At 36.1% G+C, this 22,245-nt stretch overlaps 1 protein-coding gene across 2 annotated transcripts in view; it reads left to right on the top strand.

Annotated features, from left to right (window-relative positions):
- Window positions 1-21,618, top strand: part of LOC137241216 (lysosomal dipeptide transporter MFSD1-like) — a 35,942-nt gene extending 14,324 nt beyond the window's left edge. The window contains exons 2-8 of one of the 2 annotated variants that reach the window (XM_067768561.1): window positions 1,522-2,628; window positions 16,423-16,950; window positions 17,137-17,302; window positions 17,368-17,679; window positions 17,745-17,863; window positions 18,793-18,892; window positions 19,015-21,618. In XM_067768561.1, coding sequence (XP_067624662.1) covers window positions 2,424-2,628; window positions 16,423-16,950; window positions 17,137-17,302; window positions 17,368-17,679; window positions 17,745-17,863; window positions 18,793-18,892; window positions 19,015-19,078 — 1,494 coding nt within the window. In that variant the 5' untranslated portion in view covers window positions 1,522-2,423 and the 3' untranslated portion in view covers window positions 19,079-21,618. Of the gene's footprint in view, window positions 1-1,521; window positions 2,629-16,422; window positions 16,951-17,136; window positions 17,303-17,367; window positions 17,680-17,744; window positions 17,864-18,792; window positions 18,935-19,014 lie in introns of both variants that reach the window. The other variant, XM_067768562.1, reaches the window with a different exon arrangement.
- Window positions 21,619-22,245: the final 627 nt, after the last annotated feature.

The raw sequence follows: 22,245 nt of genomic DNA, 5'->3' as shown, positions 1-22,245 counted from the left end.
ATTCCTTTTTGTATTTTTCACTTTGAATGCATGCAAACCAATGTGAATAATAGTTTGTTGATACGATAATCGTATATGACAGCAAATAATTGGACACGAATCTAAAAATCACATCTTTCGATATTCCAATGCATATAACACAGTGCAACAATTTGATTAAATTGTAATGGATGCGGAATGATGCCTTGCTTTGGATTAGAGACTGACCCCCTTAGTAGAATATCAAAATATTTTTGCATTCTTTGGTCATATTTCTTTTCTACGCCCATTTTAAAATTGCAATATTTAATAGTTTCGACTATTTAGGAATAATTAAAAAAATGTTTGAAAATACTGTGACGAATATTGACATCACTAGGCTGTTAGTAAATAATCACGCCACAACAAAAACGACACTTGTGTACATGAACACTTCAATCATCCACATACATACATACATGGAAGGCGACGAGAAGTGAGATATCTCATCACACACACACACATGTAGTCATCAGCTGAAGTAGTTACTCACACATACACACGCATATACATGTCTCAAATACCAAGCATGTGGTACAACTGTTTTCGAAATTACTAGGCCTTAGGAGAAATGGGTGAACGAGGAAACCGAGAGTATAAAAGCAGCGCAAGCTGAGTAATAACTGAATCAGTTTTGATTTAAGCACTCTTTTGGTTGTGAAGTATAATTGTGAAGTACTATTCCCAAAGTAATCTAAATAGAGACCAGTTTGCAATACTGATTATTGGAGTGATTTATTCAACAGTTTAGCGATTAGAACGTTAGCACAAGGTTTCAAATAAGCGGAATTTCCTAAAATTCGTTACAATATATTCTAGAGTGAAATATGTACATATATGGGGAACCTGTTAAATATTTCTGTAGCACATTTCAACCCCTTATTGGGGACCCAAAATTTCTGTTCCTCAGTGTTGTTAACGATTGCGTTTATACTTAAATTGCAGAAAACTTGTGAAAAAAGGAATAAAAAGTCGCTATGTAAAAAGTTTCTCCAGTTTAATCAAGAATAGCTACTACTTTTACGACATGAAGTCGACTATAAAATGTTCGATAAAACAGGAACAGGGGGGGGGGGGGGAATTTTTTTCTGTGAAGTGATGAAATCATGGCTCATGAATCATGGGGGAAATAGAAAAAAAATTCAAACAAAAATGTATTCAAATGCTGGAAAATTTGTTTCATGCCATCATTTTACAGTACAAGATTTCCCTTCCAGTCCTGATAGAAAAACAAAAACTTAATCCATTGATGAGTCCTAAACAACCAAAATGAAGGTTTAATATGTAATATAATGTAGTTTGTTTTTTTGACTACTAAGTAATTGTCCAAAGTGCAGTTGTGAATCTCCTTGCTTATAAAAACAAACAATACATTTATAAGTCTGTTGTAATCAGTTATTCATTAGCCTTGCAATGCACTATTTAATTTCAATCAGTATTTTTCTTTAATAAAATTTTATAGTTGATTAATATAGCATTTTGATTTCTTTTATTTGCTTGCAGTTTGTGAAACAAGACCACCCTCCTACTCGACGCTTGCAACAGAAGACACCACAACTCATTGGGCTCATTGTGAATTTCTTTGTGTTTTCGTTTAAATGGTTGTGTGAAATTGAGATCGACCGAGTGTGTATGCAAACCCAATTGAGCATTGGGCGAAGCATGAACTAAGTAAATTATCGAAAAGGAAATAATGGTGCGGGTCTAAGTCCGATAATTGTTGTTGTAGCAACTGGTTGATTAGAAGCGGAGTAAAGAAAACAGACTTAAGTCTGTGCAGCGGTGTTTTCTCAAAACTTTCCAACAGCGATTGTGGATTGTTGTTTGTATTTAGATAAATATTTGTATTGCAAAGAAAACCGAGAAAAGCAAAATAAAACAAATTCAAGAACATTAAGAAGTAAAACAATAACGCCCCTCATATTTAATATTTGATGACACATACATACATCAATGCATTTAAATAAGAATTAATTAATTTAAAGTCAATATTAAATAACAAAAAGCAACCCAGCAACCCAAACAAAAACAACAACATAAAATCAAAATCAACAAAAGTGAGAAAACAAAGCTAGCTTCCTCACCCCAACCACCACCACACATTTAACTATCGCATGCATGCCAAGTTGTAGCTTTGCCTGAGCGCTAAGTAAATGATAATACTGATTGCTGGGCACTCATAGCCAACACGATAAGCGTTCAGAGCCAATTCGTACGCCGCACGAGATTAAATAGTGCAATTGAATAGTTGAAGTTTGCAACATTTGCAAGTAACAGCTGCGCGAAAAGAAAAAGAAAATAATAGTAATCAATTTGATTTCCGTCAACAAAGTAAAATTAAAGATACATCAAACAAGTGTAACAAAGTGTTAAGTGTTATTGTTTGTCAGTAAATTTGCGCAAACATGCCAACATCCATAGATGATGATCTACCGATAGTCGAGAATGAAGAAGTACGCCCACCATCGCCAGCCTCTGTGGCTAGGCGCAGCCCGCAGGACAATGAACTTGATTTACAGTCTGGTGGTTGCGGTTCATCGATGTGCTGTAATCCAGCGAGTGGTGTACATCGTTTTATAGCCTTGATTTTTATGTGTCTGCTTGGATTTGGTGAGTATTGTAGAAATAAAATAGAAAGTGCGCCTAAATGTATACAATTTTCAGTTACAAACTATCTTTCATATTACCAAAAGTTATATTACCAAAAGTTATACAAATTGCCAAATGTATTTTGAAACAAAAAGTAAGTTCATTAGCTAATATATATAAGAATAAAATCCGCAATTTATGGAATCTTTCTTCTGAACAATTGGGACATGTTTGTTGTTGTTGTTGTAGCAGTGCTTCATGTGAACATGTTTCAGAAATGACAGTGAAAAATAATTGAAAAATTACGTGACAGGCTTGTTGGTCCAGGACTTCGGAAGGCAAAGGCAGTCACAGGAGGGTACAACCCAAAGCGATATAAAGCTATGATTAACCTCCCAAAAAGTAGCCTTAGGATTATAACAGGCATACTCACAGGACACTGCAGGCTAAAGAGCCATATGTATAAATTGGGCATATCGTCTAGTAGCCTCTGTCGATTCTGTGATCGCGAAGATGAGACTGCAGAACACATCCTGATGGAATGCGATGCAGTCGCGAGACGAAGACTTAGGATCCTAGGATCATCGAAACTAGAAAGTAGTCACATACACTCTGAAGCCGAGAACAATTCTGGATTTTCTCAGAGAACTCGGCTTGGATGAGGTGTTGTAAAGAGAATGAGGGCACAATAGACCAATAGGTCGCAGTGCTTAACCTCACAACATCTATCTATCTATCTGGATCGAGATATTCAAAAAACATTTAAGAAGGAAATATAATGTTAAACGAAAATTTTTTGTTTGTTGTTATAGCGATAAGGACACTCCTCGAAGGCCTTGGGAGTGTTATCGAGTTGATGGTCCTTTGCCGGATGCAGATCCGGTACATTCCGGTACCAAGCCCGACCATCTCGGGAACGATTTGTTTTGACCACATGCGACCTTCTAGGCCATTCCGGCCTCCTACCCCCTAGATTCACGAGGAGTTCGGCGTCACCAGAGCCTCGGCTGTTAATCAAACAAGATTCGCCACAGATAGGTGAGGTTGACAATTGGGTTTGGAGAAGCTATGTATTGCGCTGGCAACCTGAAAGGGCTGCGCTACACAAACCCCTTGAATCCGGTATTTTAGTGCCTCTTACGACAGGCATACCTACCGCGGGTATATTCTAACCCCCTAACCCGGGGTGGCAAAATTTCTTGGTTGTTGTTGTTGTACCAGTAGCGAAACATTCGCGGTCAGCACATCGTTAAAGTCATCACAGGCGCAAAAAAGTTGGATACTTAAGTTCAAGATATATTTTGTACTGTCCTTTCAATGAATAATGAATTATGAAAAAGGGGGTTTGGTGCCAAATTCTAAACTTTGAGGTGTGTGAAATTCTATACAGTTTTTGTATACTCAACTAGACCTTCAACGGAGGGTATTTTAGGCATCAATCAGTGATGCCATACTGTTTGAAATTACCCTATTGATCCCTTAATATTATTAAAATATAAATAATTTAGTAAAATGGAAAAAAGGAAAATTTTTCAGTCTCATAAAAAAATTACATTTTTGTAGGAAAATTTATAATTAATTAATCAGAATATAACTAAAAAAAAACGGCAGCCCTGCCGAGATTTGTAATAATTACCTGTAGATGGAGTCTGCACCGGTCATTCGGCAGTAGGTACGTATGCGGAAAAGATGGGCATTCCGTATAACGACTACTGCAGAAGCTGCAAAGATCCAAATGCCAGGGAGACAGTAGTACATTGACCGTAACATTCCGCAGGTTTTAGACGAGTTACATGGCATTAAAACAGGTTTAAATAGCTACTTGGGCGACCAGGGTCGCAGCCATATCACCTACCTACCTACTACCTGTAGATGAATTGTGGAGAAAATACTCCAATTATGGAAACTATAATGACAATCGCCATTCGTACGCGTAATTTTTTTTTTTGTCCGAAATGAAGAATAAATTATAAATAAACTAGCAGACCCGGCAGACGTTGTTCTGCCCTAAATTTGGCTTATCTGGATACATTTTAATAAGGTTTTTCCGTCTAACTCTGCCCTACCCCTCTACACTTTTTCCTAATCTTTTTATTCACTCCTCCCTCCGTCTTTTTCGCTTCATCTCCATCTTCGTCTCATTCTATATCTTTCTCAGTCTCCTTCTCTCTTTTCTCTTTTCTCAAGTTTTTCTCCTTCTTCTTCATCTCTTATTGCCAGTCCCAGAAGATGGTATGTATTTTGTTCCAGTCCCATTCCGAGTCTCAGTTCCAGTCCCACTCCGAGTTTCAGTCTCAGTCCCCTTCCTAGTCCTAATCACAGTCCCAGTCCGTCTCTGGTATACTTCCCGGAAAAAAGCATCGTAAATACTAATATAGGCAAATTTATATACGAAATTTCAGGCAAATCGAATAGGACGTATGTAAATAGGTATGTGGGTATGATTAAGTCTTGTCTTTATTTCGGCTTCGCATGCATATTTATTAGTTTTGTCAGGTTGATGCGACTAAATCGAATATCACAATGAACTTTAGAGGTCTCAGCAGAAGCTTTCATTTGATATCCATAATACACACACATTCTAGGGGTATCCGGGTCCATGTTTTGCCCTATATCTCGAGACCCTCGCCACTCAGCGGTGTAAAACTTACTCTGTACTAAAGCATACATCAACAGCTTCAATTTGATACACATAATGTAAAAACACATTCTAGGTGTATCCGGGTCCACGTTTTGGCCTACATCTCGAGACCCTAGTCACCCAGCGGCATAAAACTTACTCTGTATTAAAATACACATCAACAGCTTCAATTTGATAACCATAATGTAAAAACACATCCTAGTGTTACCCTGATCGACGTTTTGGCCTATATCTCGAGACCCTATTCACCAATAGGTATGAAAACTACCCTGTACTAAAGTACTCATCAACAGCTTCAATTTGATACCCACAATGTAAAACCATTGTCTAGGCGTTCACGGGCCCACGTTTGGCCTATATCTCCAGACCCTAGTCACCCAGGGGTATGAAAATTATCCTGTACTAAATCACTCATCAACAGCTTTCATTCGTTATCCATATTGTATAAACACATTCTAGGGGTACCCGGGTCCACGTTTTGGCCTATATCTCGAGACCCTAGTCACCCAGTTGTATGATAATTATCCTGTACTATAGCACTCATCAATAGCTTTCATTTGACATCCATATTGTATAAACAAATTCTAGGGGTACCCGGGTCCACGTTTTGGGCTATATCTCCAGACCCTAGCCTCCCAGTTGTATGAAAATTATCCTGTACTATAGCACTCATTAACAGCTTTCATCTGACATCCATATTGTATAAACAAATTCTAGGGGTACCCGGGTCCACGTTTTGGGCTATATCTGCAGACCCTAGCCTCCCAGTTGTATGAAAATTATCCTGTACTATAGCACTCATCAACGGCTTTCATTTGACATCCATATTGTATAAACACATTCTAGGGGTATCCGGGTCCACGTTTTGGCCTATATCTCGAGACCCTAGTCACCCAGGGGCATGAAAATTATCCTGTACTATAGCACTCATCAACAGCTTTCATTTGACATCCATATTGTATAAACAAATTCTAGGGTACCCGGGTCCACGTTTTGGGCTATATCTCCAGACCCTAGCCTCCCAGTTGTATGAAAATTATCCTGTACTATAGCACTCATCAATAGCTTTCATTTGACATCCATATTGTATAAACAAATTCTAGGGGTACCCGGGTCCACGTTTTGGGCTATATCTCCAGACCCTAGCCTCCCAGTTGTATGAAAATTATCCTGTACTATAGCACTCATCAACAGCTTTCATTTGACATCCATATTGTATAAACACATTCTAGGGGTATCCGGGTCCACGTTTTGGCCTATATCTCGAGACCCTAGTCACCCAGGGGCATGAAAATTATCCTGTACTATAGCACTCATCAACAGCTTTCGTTTGATATCCATATTGTATAAACAAATTCTAGGGGTACCCGGGTCCACGTTTTGATCTCAAGACCCTAGACACGTGAAAATTATCCTGTACTATAGCACTCATCAACAGCTTTCATTTGACATCCATATTGTATAAACAAATTCTAGGGTACCCGGGTCCACGTTTTGGGCTATATCTCCAGACCCTAGCCTCCCAGTTGTATGAAAATTATCCTGTACTATAGCACTCATCAATAGCTTTCATTTGACATCCATATTGTATAAACAAATTCTAGGGGTACCCGGGTCCACGTTTTGGGCTATATCTGCAGACCCTAGCCTCCCAGTTGTATGAAAATTATCCTGTACTATAGCACTCATCAACGGCTTTCATTTGACATCCATATTGTATAAACACATTCTAGGGGTATCCGGGTCCACGTTTTGGCCTATATCTCGAGACCCTAGTCACCCAGGGGCATGAAAATTATCCTGTACTATAGCACTCATCAACAGCTTTCATTTGACATCCATATTGTATAAACAAATTCTAGGGTACCCGGGTCCACGTTTTGGGCTATATCTCCAGACCCTAGCCTCCCAGTTGTATGAAAATTATCCTGTACTATAGCACTCATCAACAGCTTTCATTTGACATCCATATTGTATAAACACATTCTAGGGGTATCCGGGTCCACGTTTTGGCCTATATCTCGAGACCCTAGTCACCCAGGGGCATGAAAATTATCCTGTACTATAGCACTCATCAACAGCTTTCGTTTGATATCCATATTGTATAAACAAATTCTAGGGGTACCCGGGTCCACGTTTTGATCTCAAGACCCTAGACACGTAGCGAAAAAAAGGGTAGACGTTGGCCGATTCTCAGACCTACCCAATATGCTCACAAAATTTGATGAGAATCGGTTCAGCCGTTTCGGAGGAGTTCAGCCTCTAAAACCGTGACAGAAGAATTTTATATATTAGATGTAAGGCGCGATAAACTCCGAAGAGATTTTAGGCCGAGCTTCTCTTCCAATTTGCATCCGCTCCTTTTAATTTTCTCTAGAAATAGCCGGGACAGGACATACGTGTTTTATGATGAGTTTTCACTGAGAGGCTTTTCACGGCAGAAATACACTCGGAGTGCTTGCCAAATCACAATCAAATCTTCTAATTAAAAACAACTTGTTTCTAAAATCTTGATTTTGCCTCGCCCGGGGCGTAAACCTAGGATCGGTGTGGTAGGCGGACCACGCTACACCACGGGGGCCGCTCGAAATGAAGAATAACTAAGAAAAAAAGGAAAGCTCACAGCCGATCCTTAAACTTAACCCTTTTTCACACATATTTGACCCATTCAATACAGAATTTGTATATTACTTCAAGTTCTTTGGGATTATTACGGGATTGTTCGAGTTAAGATGTGGGAAACTGAGGGAATATTTTTGGGATTTCTGTGGTTAATTTTACCGAGACCAACGCTCGTCCCTAATTTTGCTGTTGTAATTCAGACGTTCTACAGATTTCTGATTGCCATTAATCGCATGCAGGTTTTAATCTGAAGAAAGAAATAAACGCTAGAAATTCAATCATAATCAGGATTTGGTCACAGCCACGTTATTTAAGAAAAATTTAGTCAACATCTTAACTATTTTTTTGGTGAAGCCATTTAATGTATCGAGCATTCCATAAAAAAAATAAAATTTACAAAAACTAAGCACCAACCCTAGCTTTTTTAGCAACCCTTTTTTATACCCGCATATTAAATAGCTGAAACAGAAAATAATACCGATTTCACACAAAAGCTTAATTGAATCACAATTTTGTTTAATGAAATAATTAAGTTTTCCTTTTCACTCAAGGCCATTTGCTTCAAAAGAATCAAAAATTTTAAGGACTACCTTTATATATATAGACCAAAAAATGGAAGGCAATTTTTCCTTTAATACATAGTCTTGTTGAATTTTGACTAAAAAACTTTAACAATAGCTCTTGTAAAAGAATTTTGGGATTTAAAACTATAAAGGTGGAGCGCAATCTTTCAATTTAAGGCAAACCATGTACTTGGGATTAACTAATTGATTATTTAAAATTTAAACACCAGGCCTCTAACTAAGTGTCAAGTTTCAAGTCTCTAGGTAACCGGGAAGTTAGTTAAAAATGGGTTGAAAGATTCCCAAATTAAAATTTGTTTTCTTACTATCTCAATCCGCGTGCCACCTAATGAATTTTTTTGATCAAATATTGCATTGTCACTAAGTTCTGACCCACGGCCCAAGTTTCAGGTCTCTAGGTAACCGGGAAGTTAGTTAAAAATGGATTGAAAGATTCCCAAATTAAAATTTGTTTTCTTACTATCTCGATCCGCGTGCCACCTAGCGAATTTTTTTGATCAAATATTGCATTGTGACTGGGTTCTGACCCACGGCCCAAGTTTCAAGTCTCTAGCTCACCGGCTAGTTACTCAAAAATCGATCGCAAGATTCCCCTAATTTCTCAAGAATTTGTAGTTATCTCACTTAGCGCGCCACCTAACGGAATTTTGTTTTCTGTAAATTGTGTTGTCACCAAGCCTCGAACTGCGTGCCAAGTTTCAAGTCTCTAGGTCACCGGGAAGTTAGTTAAAAAAGGATTGAAAGATTCCCAAATCAAAATAAATTTTCCTAATATCTCTATCCATGGGCCACCTAGCGAAATTTCAAGTCTCTAGGTCACCGGGAAGTTAGTTAAAAAAGGATTGAAAGATTCCCAAATCAAAATAAATTTTCCTAATATCTCTATCCATGGGCCACCTAGCGATTTTTTTTGATCAAATATTGCATTGTCGCCGGGTTCTGACTCACGGCCTAAGTTTCAAGTCTAGCTCACCGGGAAGTTACTTAAAAATCGGTCGCAAGATTCCCTGCGTTTTTTCGGGGATTTTCATTTATCTCGATTCGTCTGCCACCTGGCGGAATTTTGTTTTCCACGAACTGTAGTGCCATCGACTCGCAAACTATGTGCTAGGTTTCAAGTCTCTGGATCACCAGGAAGTTAGTTAAAAGTCGATCGCAACACTTCCATTTTAAAATAAATTTTCTGTATATCTCGATCCGTGCGCCACCTAGCGGATTTTTTTTTCACTTGCATTGTAAAGTCTCCCAGATCTGAACTATGTTCTAAGTATCAAGTGTCTAGCTCAACGGGAAGTTATCGAAAAAGACTTCCGTGGGTCAAAAATTCGTATGGAAATGAGGGACAAACATGAAAGGGACTTAATATAAAGGTAATAAAAAAGAATATTACGCTTTTAAATGGATTCCTTTTTAACTATTAAGGCAATCAAAATAAAATGCATGCGTCACTACTGATAGATTTTGTACCTAACCAAAAATGTGCCTATTTAAAAAAAGAACCATTTTATATTTTTAGTAAATTATTGACGGTAATTTATTTTAATCATTTGTTACATTGGCACATTGGCAAAAAAATCCGAAACACCACGCAAAGCCGACTAGATTTCTCACTCCATTAGATTTAGAGTAATATAATCAAACGGGAGTAAATTTCTATGCATGAGCAATGCTTAAGTATCAATGCATACATTTTTCAATATAGTATATGACTTTTGGCTGGCTCTAGGTCATTAGGAATAAAAACACACGTTTGTTAAGTTTCTCCCCAATATATTTCGGTTGCACATCGGTAACCGTTCTCAAGGGTAACTGCCATAATATTATCTATAAACAATTTTAACTTAAAAATTACATACAAAATTTTTGTAAACATAAACAATTATAAACATTTACATACATTCATTTACACGTCTGGCTGCTTTGACGTGGAGCTTAATACTGTCCGTTTGTTTGTCAACAAGTGTCTGTAGATGTGTGCAATTTTATCAGTGTCCGTTTTGTAATTCATTCTTATGTTCGGCGGAGTGTTTATTATATGTAAGATTTCCAATGTTAGGCGTTTGGTGTAGCATTGTTGTGCTAAAATTGATGCTCTTTCGAAGTTTGGAGAATGGCGGTAGATGCACAGTGGGCCATTAGTGCTGTTTTTGCGATGCTTGAATCCTGACACTGTTTGAAGTCCGATTTGTGTTGTGATACTCTAGTTTTTAATTTCGACTTTGTTGTTCCTACGTATACATTGTTACAAGTTTCGTGTTTGCTTCCGTTACAGGGGATTTTGTAAATTAGATTGCTTCTTTCCATTGGAGGTATTTTGGATTTTGTATTATTAAATATCTTGTTTAAAGTGTTCTTTTTTTCTTTTGTGTAATAGATTTTGACAATTTTCGACCGCATATTAATAAGATCTGATACCTGATTTGTATCATTATTGTTCTCATACCACTTTATCAAGGCATTGATTCATCCAACTGCTGCTTCCGAAAAACTCTGAATTCGTTTTCTGTTGCAGCAGAAATATTCGGTATGATGCTATTTCTTATACAGCTATATACATGTATGTATGTATGTAAACGGCGATACGCCGAAAACAAACGAAGTTTGCGAGGCTAAAAGTTTGCTTTCCTGACGTTCGAAAAAGGAATCGCAAAAGACATTTTTATGAATGTGAAGAGAACGAGACGATCAACGACGATCACGAGACTGATTACAAAAACAACACCTTTTTGGTGATAGTTGATTCGGTTATTGCAGGTATTACCGAACGATTTGCTGTCATGAAAAATTTGAAGAACACCTTTTCTTTTTTGTGGCAATTTGGATACATGGATTCAATTTGTCCGCAAATACAATTCAGACGTTTCCGAGAGCTTAGGAGATGAAATGATCTACTTGAAGCACATTTACGCAGCAAATTTTAACGAAAATCTGTCCCCATTTGAATTGTTGAATGCTATCTGTGCTCTAATTCTAGCTAAAAATTTTCCTGACATTTGTTGTGCTCTACGTATTTTTTGCACCATGCCTGTTACAGTAGCTAGTGCTGAACGTTCCTTCAGTGTTCTTGCAAGGATAAAGAACTTCCATCGATCGTGTTCAACTCAAAAACGCCTTACAGGACTTGACGTTCTCTGTATTGAAGCACTAACAGCGAGACAGTTGGATTTTGATACTATCATAGATAATTTCGCAGATGTTAAGGTCAGGAAAGCCCACTTGTGTCAATTAAACTCTTTTAATATACCAAATTTCTACCAAACAATTTTTGTATTGCAATTTAAAGAAATTTATTTCATACAATTAATGCAATATTTATATAAAACTCAAATAAAAATAAGTAATAAACTGTACTAATTGTTTCATTAGTTTTCACACCTCTATTCATAGATTTTTAAAGTGTAATATTTCTCGCAATCAATATTATAATTTATTTTCTACAAATAATTAAAATATATTAATTTTGATTTTGAGAATTTATTCATTTTAGTATGTGGGCCCGTATTTTTTTGGCCCCCGGGCCCGGGTTTTCTCTCGGTGGCCCTGCTCCTACCAACTTTAACTTCTTTCTACTGCCAAACATGCAACAAAATACTTCCTTTGAGTTTGGTCGATATCGCGGCACCTATATTTTTTTGCATTTTAAAATAATTACAATTAATCCGACTTATTGGTATCCCATATTGCAAAGGAAATCTGAACTTACCGAAACGAGTTTCTTGTGGTATTCATACATTAAATTGTTGAGAATTTATAAGGATATTTGAGAAAAAGCAAAAACCAGTGTTAACTATTTTAAGAATATAATTTTTTTATTTAAGTATGCAACATTAACAGTCGGTGGAGCAGAGCTTATTGTTTTCCAGTGTTGAGTTTAATGACCTCATATACATGGGAGAATATAAAAATGCAAAATAAGGGACACCCTACTATCAGATACATACATAAATATTACAAATGAAGCATCACTTTAAATACACCAGTTTGAACTTGAGGCTGTTATGCCGTTGTTTACAAATCTTGATAGCTGTACAAATTTCAGTCCCAATTTAAATTAAATGGGCCATATAATTTTTTGTTCTTTTTAAATAGAAGAGATAAAGCAGTGGATGAAATTGTGCTTTCGGTTGTATTTTTTGATTTATTGTTTTGTTTGCAGTGAAAATATGCGAAAAGTTCGGGAATACTAAAAATTTAAAGTCGACTTACATATGGGTATATCCCTGCAAAAATCGCGAGTACTCCATGCATGCATGTATGGAGTACTCGCTATGGACCAACCGAGTGTTCCAAAATTAACCACAATTCATACAAAAAATATGGTCCAATTAACATTGCGATGTCATAGGACGGGACCATATACTCCAGCTCCGCATTACATCAGAGTAATCCATGGAGTACCCACAGTCCAATAAACATCGTGTAGTGCCCTGCAAAAATCGTTGGATCATGTGGTCCACTGGAGTACTTACCATTATACTCCACTGTAATGCAGCAATGGACCAACTCATGTTTCTACTCGAACATATTGTAAGCCGATCATTGCTCGTTTTTAACGATTGTAATCACTACACGATGTTTATTGGACTGTGGGTACTCCATGGATTACTCTGATGTAATGCGGAGCTGGAGTATATGGTCCCGTCCTAGAACATCGCATACATGCATGCATGGAGTACTCGTGATTTTTGCAGGGTGATTACAATCATTAAAAACGAGCAATGATCGGCTTACAATATGTTCGTGTAGAAATATGAGTTGGTCCAGTGGAGTACAATGGTAAGTACTCCAGTGGACCACATGATCCAACGACTTTTGCAGGGATGCGGAAACAATTTTATGAATTCAACAACAGTTGAGGAAGAACAAAACTTTTGTATAAACCGAATGGGTTTTGACAATGTGATCATCAACCGGATGGTGTCATTTCTTCAACTCCACTGGTTAGGAGATACAGACAAAATATGGGTCGGGGTAAGCCTTAAAACTTTTTCGTGTAAGAGCGGCAACAATTTGTAACAAATTTAATTAAAAATCACCATACAATTTTTAGGTACCCTGATAGAAAAAGACTAGGAAAATCAACCGAAATACGAGTCAATTCAATCGAAATTTCTGTAAATTTTTATCCATCGCAACAATATGTTGAATCAACTGCGCACAAATCGTTGATTCGTAATTGACCGTTTTAGTAGTCAAATGAACAAAAGAATTTGTTGCGAAAAGTACCTATGTCCCTACGTAAATATGTGAATACATAAATACGCATGCTTGCTACATATACATACATATGTACGCACATACTACAAAGAAAAAAATTAATGTAAGGCGCGATAACCTCCGAAGAGATCTAAAGCCGAGCTTCTCTTCTAATTTGCGTCGTGCTCCTTTTTAATTTTTCCTACAAATTGGGGTGGTAGGCGGAGCACGCTACCATCACACCACGGTGACACTAACCGATCTTCAATTGGGCGCACATCAACTATGCTGGCACACATTAAAAATTATACACTTTATTATTTTGTTTTATTAAACACACTTTCACCAAATTTTATAATTTATTTAATTTATAGTTTTGAACTTCGCTTTGCAGATATAAATGAAAATAGTAGTCACAAAATTGATTCTCAATTCTTCAGTTGCAGCTCAGCTCATTCTCAATTTCTTCTCTTACATGTAGTTGCCACACTTGATTGTTTCGAGCAAAACTTGTAGTATAAATGTTTGACATAACATTTTAAAAAGAGAACTTGTAAGTTATAGAAAAGTAAAGAATCAAATCACAGGAAGGTAATTCACCACTTGAGTAACTTTACATGTAATTGGGCAAGTTTAATTTTCGCAACACTTTAAGTTGAAACGATTCCAAAACAACTCAAACTTTTATGCTGTCGGAAACATCAACATTAAAAAAGGATGTTTTTTATTATCTTATTAGATTCGTTCGCGTGAGTGAAAATTCGTAAAAACTTGAACAAAATGTAACTAACTTTGGAAAAATCCTATTCGTTCAAACACAACTTTAGCAAAAAGAGGGCGCAATTTTGCATTTCGCTTGGAGTAGAAGTTGCAAAATTGTACCCGATAAATAGGTGTCCCGGTATCTCATAATTGTTTCCACAGTAAATTCAAAAAAGGGTTTTTCGTTTTGTATTCATAACTGAAAAACTAGTTTTTTGTTGTTTTCCTATTTTGTGTGTTTTTTCGATTTGGTGGTTTTCTAATTTTGGTGTTTTTTTTTTTAACAAGTGGCACCATCGTCATAAGTACAAAGTAGATAGCGCAGTGAGCGTAAAATTCTCTTTGAAATTTGCTCATGTATTGACTGTTGATCGCTGTTGAAATGACCAGTGAGATCAGTTGTGTTACCCCAGCGGGTTAGGGGGTCAGAATATTCCCGCGGTGGGTATGCCTGTCGTAAGAGGCGACTAAAATACGATATTCAAGGGGCTGTGTAGCGCAACCCTTCAGGTTTCCAGTGCAATATATAGCTTCTCCAAACCCAATTGTTAACCTCACCTATCCGCGGCGAATCCTGTTTTACTAACAGATGAGGCTCTGGGGACCCCAAGCTCCTCATGGAACTTGGGGATGGGGAGGGAGGGAATGGCCTGAAGGTTTAAAGCCTTCGGGGAGCAACCTTATCGCTACAACAACAACAACAACAACATCAGTTGTGTTAACAGAAAAATCTGTTATATTGATTAGGTATCTTTCAATTTTACAGAATTTAAGAGCGACAATTTCTCTTCTGTTGAAATGACTAAACTAATTTGTTCGCTTAACAAAGAACTCGGCCCAATTAACGATAATTCGATCAATTTCACCGAATCTCCGTTAAGTCAAGAACAACAGAACCGATTTGTTGATTTTACTAGCACCATTTCTTTCAGTGTAGGTACTAGTCATCGCACTCCTCATCAATCTAGGGAGTTGATCAGACAATTAAATAAAAGCGTTGGGCGTGTGAAATTTCTAAAAATTTGAGGCGTATCATAACCTGATTAAGGTTCAGTTGGTCTTATATATGACTATCAATAGAAATTTGAGGCGCCCAACACTTATACTTAATTGTCTGATCAACGCCCTAGATTGATGAGGAGTGTGATGACTAGTACCTAGGACCTATCTAATTATGTTCTAGCTTTTATTATTATTATTACTTCATGTAAGTATTGTTTTCAATAAAACAGTTTAACTTAAAAATATTTTTTTCGGACATCATAGGTCGCTTTCTATTCATGTAGGTATTTTGTGTTCCAAATATGAACCCAATCGGACTACAAATACGATTTTTTTGAATATATCGCTCCTTGCGCCACCTAGCGGCGATTTTTTGCATAACTCGCTTTCTATTCATGTATGTATTATGTGTTCCAAATATGAACCAAATCGGACTACAAATACGATTTTTAAAAATATTTCGATCCATGCGCCACCTATCGGAGTTTTTTCTAATTGCATTGCCGTCGGTTTCTGAACTATTTTCCAGGTTTCAAGCTTGTAGCTTAGCGGGAAGTTACTTAAATTTCAATTACAAAATTCGTTCATAACGGCCGTGCAGACGGCCATGCGGCCGGCCTGTCAAGTCAAACTAAATAAAACCGTTTAAAAAAGACACGTTCTGTGCAGCCGCCGAGTACTAAACTTCGTCAAGTTAGTTTAGTAAGTGAAGTGCCCGCACTAAGGTATTCCGAAATAATAAGGATAGCAGCCTAAACAAAGGGGAATGGCGGAAGTCTCGTTTTTGTCTACCTAAGAGTATAAATTGCAAGGAAGGCCCGCAGTTTCTCTTTGAGTACACAACATTTAAGTATTTACATTTAAATATACTTTATTTATAAGATTGCTTAATATAATATTGGTTTGCTGTTAACATTCATAAAAAAACTTTAAGTTTGTTTTTAGTGTATACTTTTAGGCTGAAGTAAATAACTGATTACTAATCCATAAACTATTTTTTATCTTAAGGCTCCTACTTTTGTTACGACAATCCCGGTGCCCTACAAGAAGTCTTCAAGCATGACCTCAACATTACCACTACAGAATTTACACTCATCTATTCCATTTATTCATGGCCAAATGTGGTACTTTGCTTTGTTGGTGGCTTTCTAATTGATCGCGTATTTGGCATACGTCTGGGCACAATCATCTATCTATTTATATTACTGATTGGTCAATTGATTTTCGCTTCGGGTGGACTTTTGGGTACATTTTGGATAATGATTTTAGGACGTTTCATATTTGGCATTGGCGCTGAATCATTGGCTGTTGCACAAAATAATTACGCTGTCCTATGGTTCAAGGGCAAAGAATTGAATATGGTCTTTGGTTTGCAATTGTCAGTGGCACGTTTTGGTAGTACCGTCAACTTTTGGGTAATGCAACCAATATATGATTATGTATCAGAATTCTATAAGGATCATAGCGCGATTGGAGTAGTGTTGTTGCTGGCAGCAGGCACATGTGTACTATCGCTTATATGTGCTCTAATCTTGGGTAAGTAATAGAGTAAAATAGGCAGAAAGCTTTGGCTTTTCTGAAATTGATCAGGAATTGGAATGTATACCAGAAGAGAATGCTTTCAAGTCTAATGTGTCTATTCCAATCCTTGGCCGATTTGATGTGGATGTACCCGAGTACTTGTAAATATACTTTAATTGTTTTGTAATTTCTTCTATAAAGGCTGGATGGACAAACGTGCTGAACGTATTTTGCAACGAAACTCAAATCCTTCAGGCGAAGTTGCCAAACTAAGCGATGTCAAAACATTTAAGGTAACCTTTTGGATGGTTTCCGTCATTTGTGTGGCCTATTATGTGGCAATATTTCCTTTCATTGCTTTGGGAAAGTGAGTAAAAATGTTTGCCTACTTAAAAAAATAATTTTTATTAAACTGTTTTTCTATTCCTTTAGAACTTTCTTCATGCATCGTTTCCACTTGCGTCCCGATCAAGCGAATAACGTCAATTCAATTGTGTATTTAATTTCTGCCATTGCTTCGCCCCTATTCGGTTTTATTATTGATAAAACGGGACGCAATGTTAGTTGGGTATTTTGTGCTACATTCACTACGATTTGCGCACATGCGCTACTCGCATTTACACTACTAAATCCATATATTGGCATGGTCCTAATGGGCTTGTCTTATTCCATGTTGGCAGCCAGCTTATGGCCTTTAGTTGCTTTAATCATTCCGGAATATCAATTGGGTACAGCTTATGGATTGTGAGTTAGAGCTAAATTGAACTGAATTTTTGCTTTTTTAACTACAACTTTTTTTCTTTCTACAGCTGTCAATCAGTGCAAAATCTTGGTTTGGCAGTAATCACTATTGTAGCTGGCATGATTGTCGATCGCAGCGCAGGCGATTACCTATGGGTTGAACTGTTCTTTATGGGCTGGCTTACTCGTAAGTTGTCAAAAGTTTTGTTGTTGTTGTAGCATACTTCGCCCCACCCAATAGGTTCGACCGATCACAAATTGTTATCAATATCCCCTAACGGGAGTCCAAGGAAACTTGCTGTTTCAACAGGGGTGGACCATAATTAAAGGGGTGTTAGAGGCGTTGGTTCCACAGTACAATGAAAGAGATGGTTGGTGTCATGTGGAAACACATTGCAAGCGGGGCATACATTTTATATGCCGGGTTTGATTCTGGATAGGTAAGAGTTTAGCCTGTTACAGTTTCCAGAACGAAGTTGGGCTAGAGTGACTCGCGTTTCCCTGAGGAGTATGCGTTCCTCTTCCGCAAGTTTTGGGTACTGTTCTTTGAGTACTGGATTCCCGACATAAAGGTCCGACCCGACGCCTGTTTGTGGAGTTCACTGAGGACCTGCTTGTGTTTTTTTTGCTTCATAGGGCTGAGTTCTCAGGTGCCGTATTTCCTCATAATGCTTACGGAGATGACTTCTTAAGCCCCTAGGCGGTGTTGGCTCATCAATCAGATGTCTGTTGGGATGCCAGGTTTCTGGGTTCTCAACAGGAACTGTTTGGTTAGCATTTAATATCTCTCCCTGATGGGGTGTATTCTCGCCTCATTATGTAGATGGTGTTCTGGGGACATAAGGAGACAGCCCGTGGCGTTTCTGAGAGCAGTATTTTGGCAGACCTGTAGCTTCTTCCAGTCAGTAGTTTTTAGGCTTGGTGACCATATAGGGGACGCGTAGCATGCAATCGGCTGGCCAATTGCTTTGTATGTGGTAATGAGCGTTTCTTTGTCTAAAGTTTCGTTGTCAGGCTAGGTCTTTTACTACAATGCGATGGAAACTAAACTTTTATCCTTATATCTATTCAATATCGTTTTATTTATTTGAATACTCCTTTTATCTTCTCTTACAGTCGCTTTGATCTCCACCTGTGTAATTTGGGGCTATGATAAGAAGGTGAAAGGTAACCTGAATATGACGCCAGCACAACGTGTCCAATATGCTAGCGCAATGTATGTGAAATTCTAATGAAATGAATATGCAAACGCAAACAAGTACATATTAATACAATATTTTATGCAACGAAAAAGCTAACTGAAAAAAATCGATAACAATTTTTTAACTTCTTTTACAGACGCGCTTCAGGCCAAGATACTGGCGTTTATTCGAGCGATCAAGAACCTTTGTTGGAAGATTAAGAAAAAAAAGCATTATAAATTATTACAAACAGCACGGAGAGTGAGACGGAAGATTTGTGAAGGCCAGCAACAAAATTTACTAATCGTAAATTTAGTTAACAAAAAAGATCTGTATGTAAATTAAGAAATTGAAAATGTATGTATGTAAGTAAAGACAAATATTTCAACTGTTTATATTTATGTATCTTGTATATGTACCACCAACTATCTAACAAACTATATAATTGACGCATATCATTATTAACCGATTTATTATGACTTACACTTAAAGCTTTTGCTTATGTATTTTGATTTACGCAAAACACTGTTTTTTAGATTGATTTCGGTCTACAATCATGCCAAGGTTTGGCTAAATTTTTCTTAACACAAAAATCGTGGTTTTATTATAATTAGGTTGAGATTCAAAAAACTGACGGTTATGAGTGCGGTGCTATGGAGCAAATACCTTTTGTTGTTGTTGTTGTGTTAACTGTGCTTGTGTAGCAAATACCTCATCACCAACTTTTACGATTACATCTTAATGAAGTTGCCGTAAAGATGACAACAGCTATGATTTAATTCGATCAGTTTTCTAACATTCAATCGAATTTTAATGAAGCTGCGTTTTCCTTTGTTTGCTTTATTTTAGTCAAACCGGCACACTGTGTGTGCCCTGGACATGATTATGGGTACTAAAATTTTATTTTATTATTTAAGTTTTTTTTATATTTAATTTACTGTCGCAAATTCTTTATTTTATATATATAAACCATATTTTATCGTATAATGTATAATCAATTTAATTTTTAAGCAAATATGAAATACCCACATATATTGCATATACAGGAGATTTGGTTTAAAAATATTAAAAAATCTGATTACAATTTATTGGCGCATGGTCATAGTCAAATAAAATAGGTTCTAAAGTTAGTTGCAGCCAAAAAGCTGTAAGTAACTTGAAAACCTATTTTAGTTTGACCATAAATGTGCGTCAATAAAACTGCAATTTTGTTAAGCTTTAGGTGCAAATTGTTATAATTTTCCAAATATTTTTTAAGTGTATATTCAATTTAATTTCCAATCTTTTTTGATTATACGATATAATAATGCTTTTAGGCAGCGATATTTTATAATACAATTGTGACTAATGAGAATAATTAAATTATGTAAACAAAATCATTTTAGCTAAATTTCGAATCAATAAAAATTAAAAACGAACGAAAAAACACAAATCAATAGCTTTTAGAAAAAAATTATGATGTTAACTAAAATTTGTGTATTTACAAATGCAACGCTTTTAAAAGTATAATTATTGTTGATATTTTGAATATGTATGTATATGTGTATAGTATGCGCATTGAAGAATCAAATTGATACTAAATATTAAAAAATATATATATATTGTAACATATTACACAAAATTTTATTGATTAACAAAGCCGAGATTATAGAATTTTTACTTGTTTTTCGTCTTAAATGAAAAATTTAAAATGTAAGGAGATTCAAGAAATTATCACATTGAATTGCTTAACAGAAACTTTGTTAAACAATTTCGAAAACTCAAAACATTTTTTTAAGTATGCAGCTTTATGGAGCATTTCATTATTGTTTGAATAAGTTGATTGAAGTCGCCTAATATTCGCATTTATTTATGAGAATTTTCTTCCAAATTGTGTTTTAGATTCTCGTCAATATAAAAACTACAATTTTCACACTTCTTGTGATTTTTGATTATAAAAAAATCTAATAAGTCATATAACGAAAACTAGATAAACCGATTTCGAAAGCGTTATCTAAAAAAATCGGAACTTAGAAAATTTTAAACTTAGAAAATAAAAAGTTATGTAACGTACTATATACAGGGAAACCAAATTGTGAAACAGCCAAAAATCAACCCAAATTTTTAAGGGCCTTCAACTTGTTGACTAAAGTACATTGGACTGGAAAACTACATACAACAAAAGTTTCCTAAAACTCAAATTAAAAATTATTAAATTTTCATAAAGCTTTTTAAGAACTTCTTGAACTTTCGTTTTTGTTTTTTCGAAAACGTTTTCGTAATTGATCTAAATAGTGTTTGTAACACAATTTATTAAATTTTTTTTATATAACGAAAATTAGAAAGAAAAAAAAAAAACTTGATAAAATTTACAAAAAATTTTGCTGCTATTTTTTTAATCGCTGGTGTCTAGACATACTTACATATAAGTACATAATTAAAATTTACAACAAAAAAAATAGCACTTTAAGAGCTGTTTTCTCAAAGACATTTTGAATTTAGTTGTCCTTGTTCTTGTTTTGATAGGACAGCGCGGTATTAAAGCTATCTGAGAGAATGGCCTCCAATAATAAATATAGCCTAAAGTGAAACACAACATATACAAAAAACAAAAATATTTATATTTAAATGTTATAAAAGTATGCATACATTTGGCTTATATCACACGTATGAGCGGTGTATTATTATGTGATTTAGCAAAAGAAAGAAAAAAACCTAAATTAAGAAATTGAAACTAATATTATGACGCCTATAAATAAATAAATAAAACTAAGCTAAACAATGTCTTTTATTTAATTTGAGTATGCCTGAGATACTTATTTTGTACGAAGCTTGTTAAATGGATTAGTAGCAACATACAGAGAGTATTCCAGCTATTTAGAGAACATTGTCGGCTCGCGCCAATGACAGAGTGGGAATGGCAATATTTCGACCTCAAATGCAATGCAGACAATAAAAAAGGCAATGTATAGCTTTTGTGTTTTTTTATACAGAGTGCAAATAAAAAATTTTACTTCATACTTCACTGATTTCTCTTAATTGCTTGTGTGCTGCTTTTTATAGTCTCGACAAGGAGAGAGTTTCGCCAACTGAAAGTCCTGTCTCTGAAAACTTCTGTAGTCTTTTTATCGTTGCACTCAGTTGTGATTGGTGGTAGGCATGAGAATGACACAATTTAGTCCAACTCAAGTAAAATTAACACCAATTTTTATTTTTTTTATTTTTATTTATTTGAAAATTTTCTAAATTTTGCATATGATGAATTTGTACAATCACCCCTATTCTGCATTTCGATTACGATACATTTCTACGCTCCGCTTTAATCGAAGTTTGGTATTCTGCATTACGACGGAATCGTAAAGAGAAGAGAAAGAGCAAATGATTTCTCGAAATCAGCTGTTGGTACGGA

The sequence above is a fragment of the Eurosta solidaginis genome, chromosome 2 (assembly GCF_040869045.1).
Source record: "Eurosta solidaginis isolate ZX-2024a chromosome 2, ASM4086904v1, whole genome shotgun sequence".
Classification (NCBI taxonomy): Eukaryota; Metazoa; Arthropoda; class Insecta; order Diptera; family Tephritidae; genus Eurosta; species Eurosta solidaginis.
Note: the sequence above shows the minus strand (reverse complement) of the source record. Positions and strands in the feature narration are given on the sequence as shown.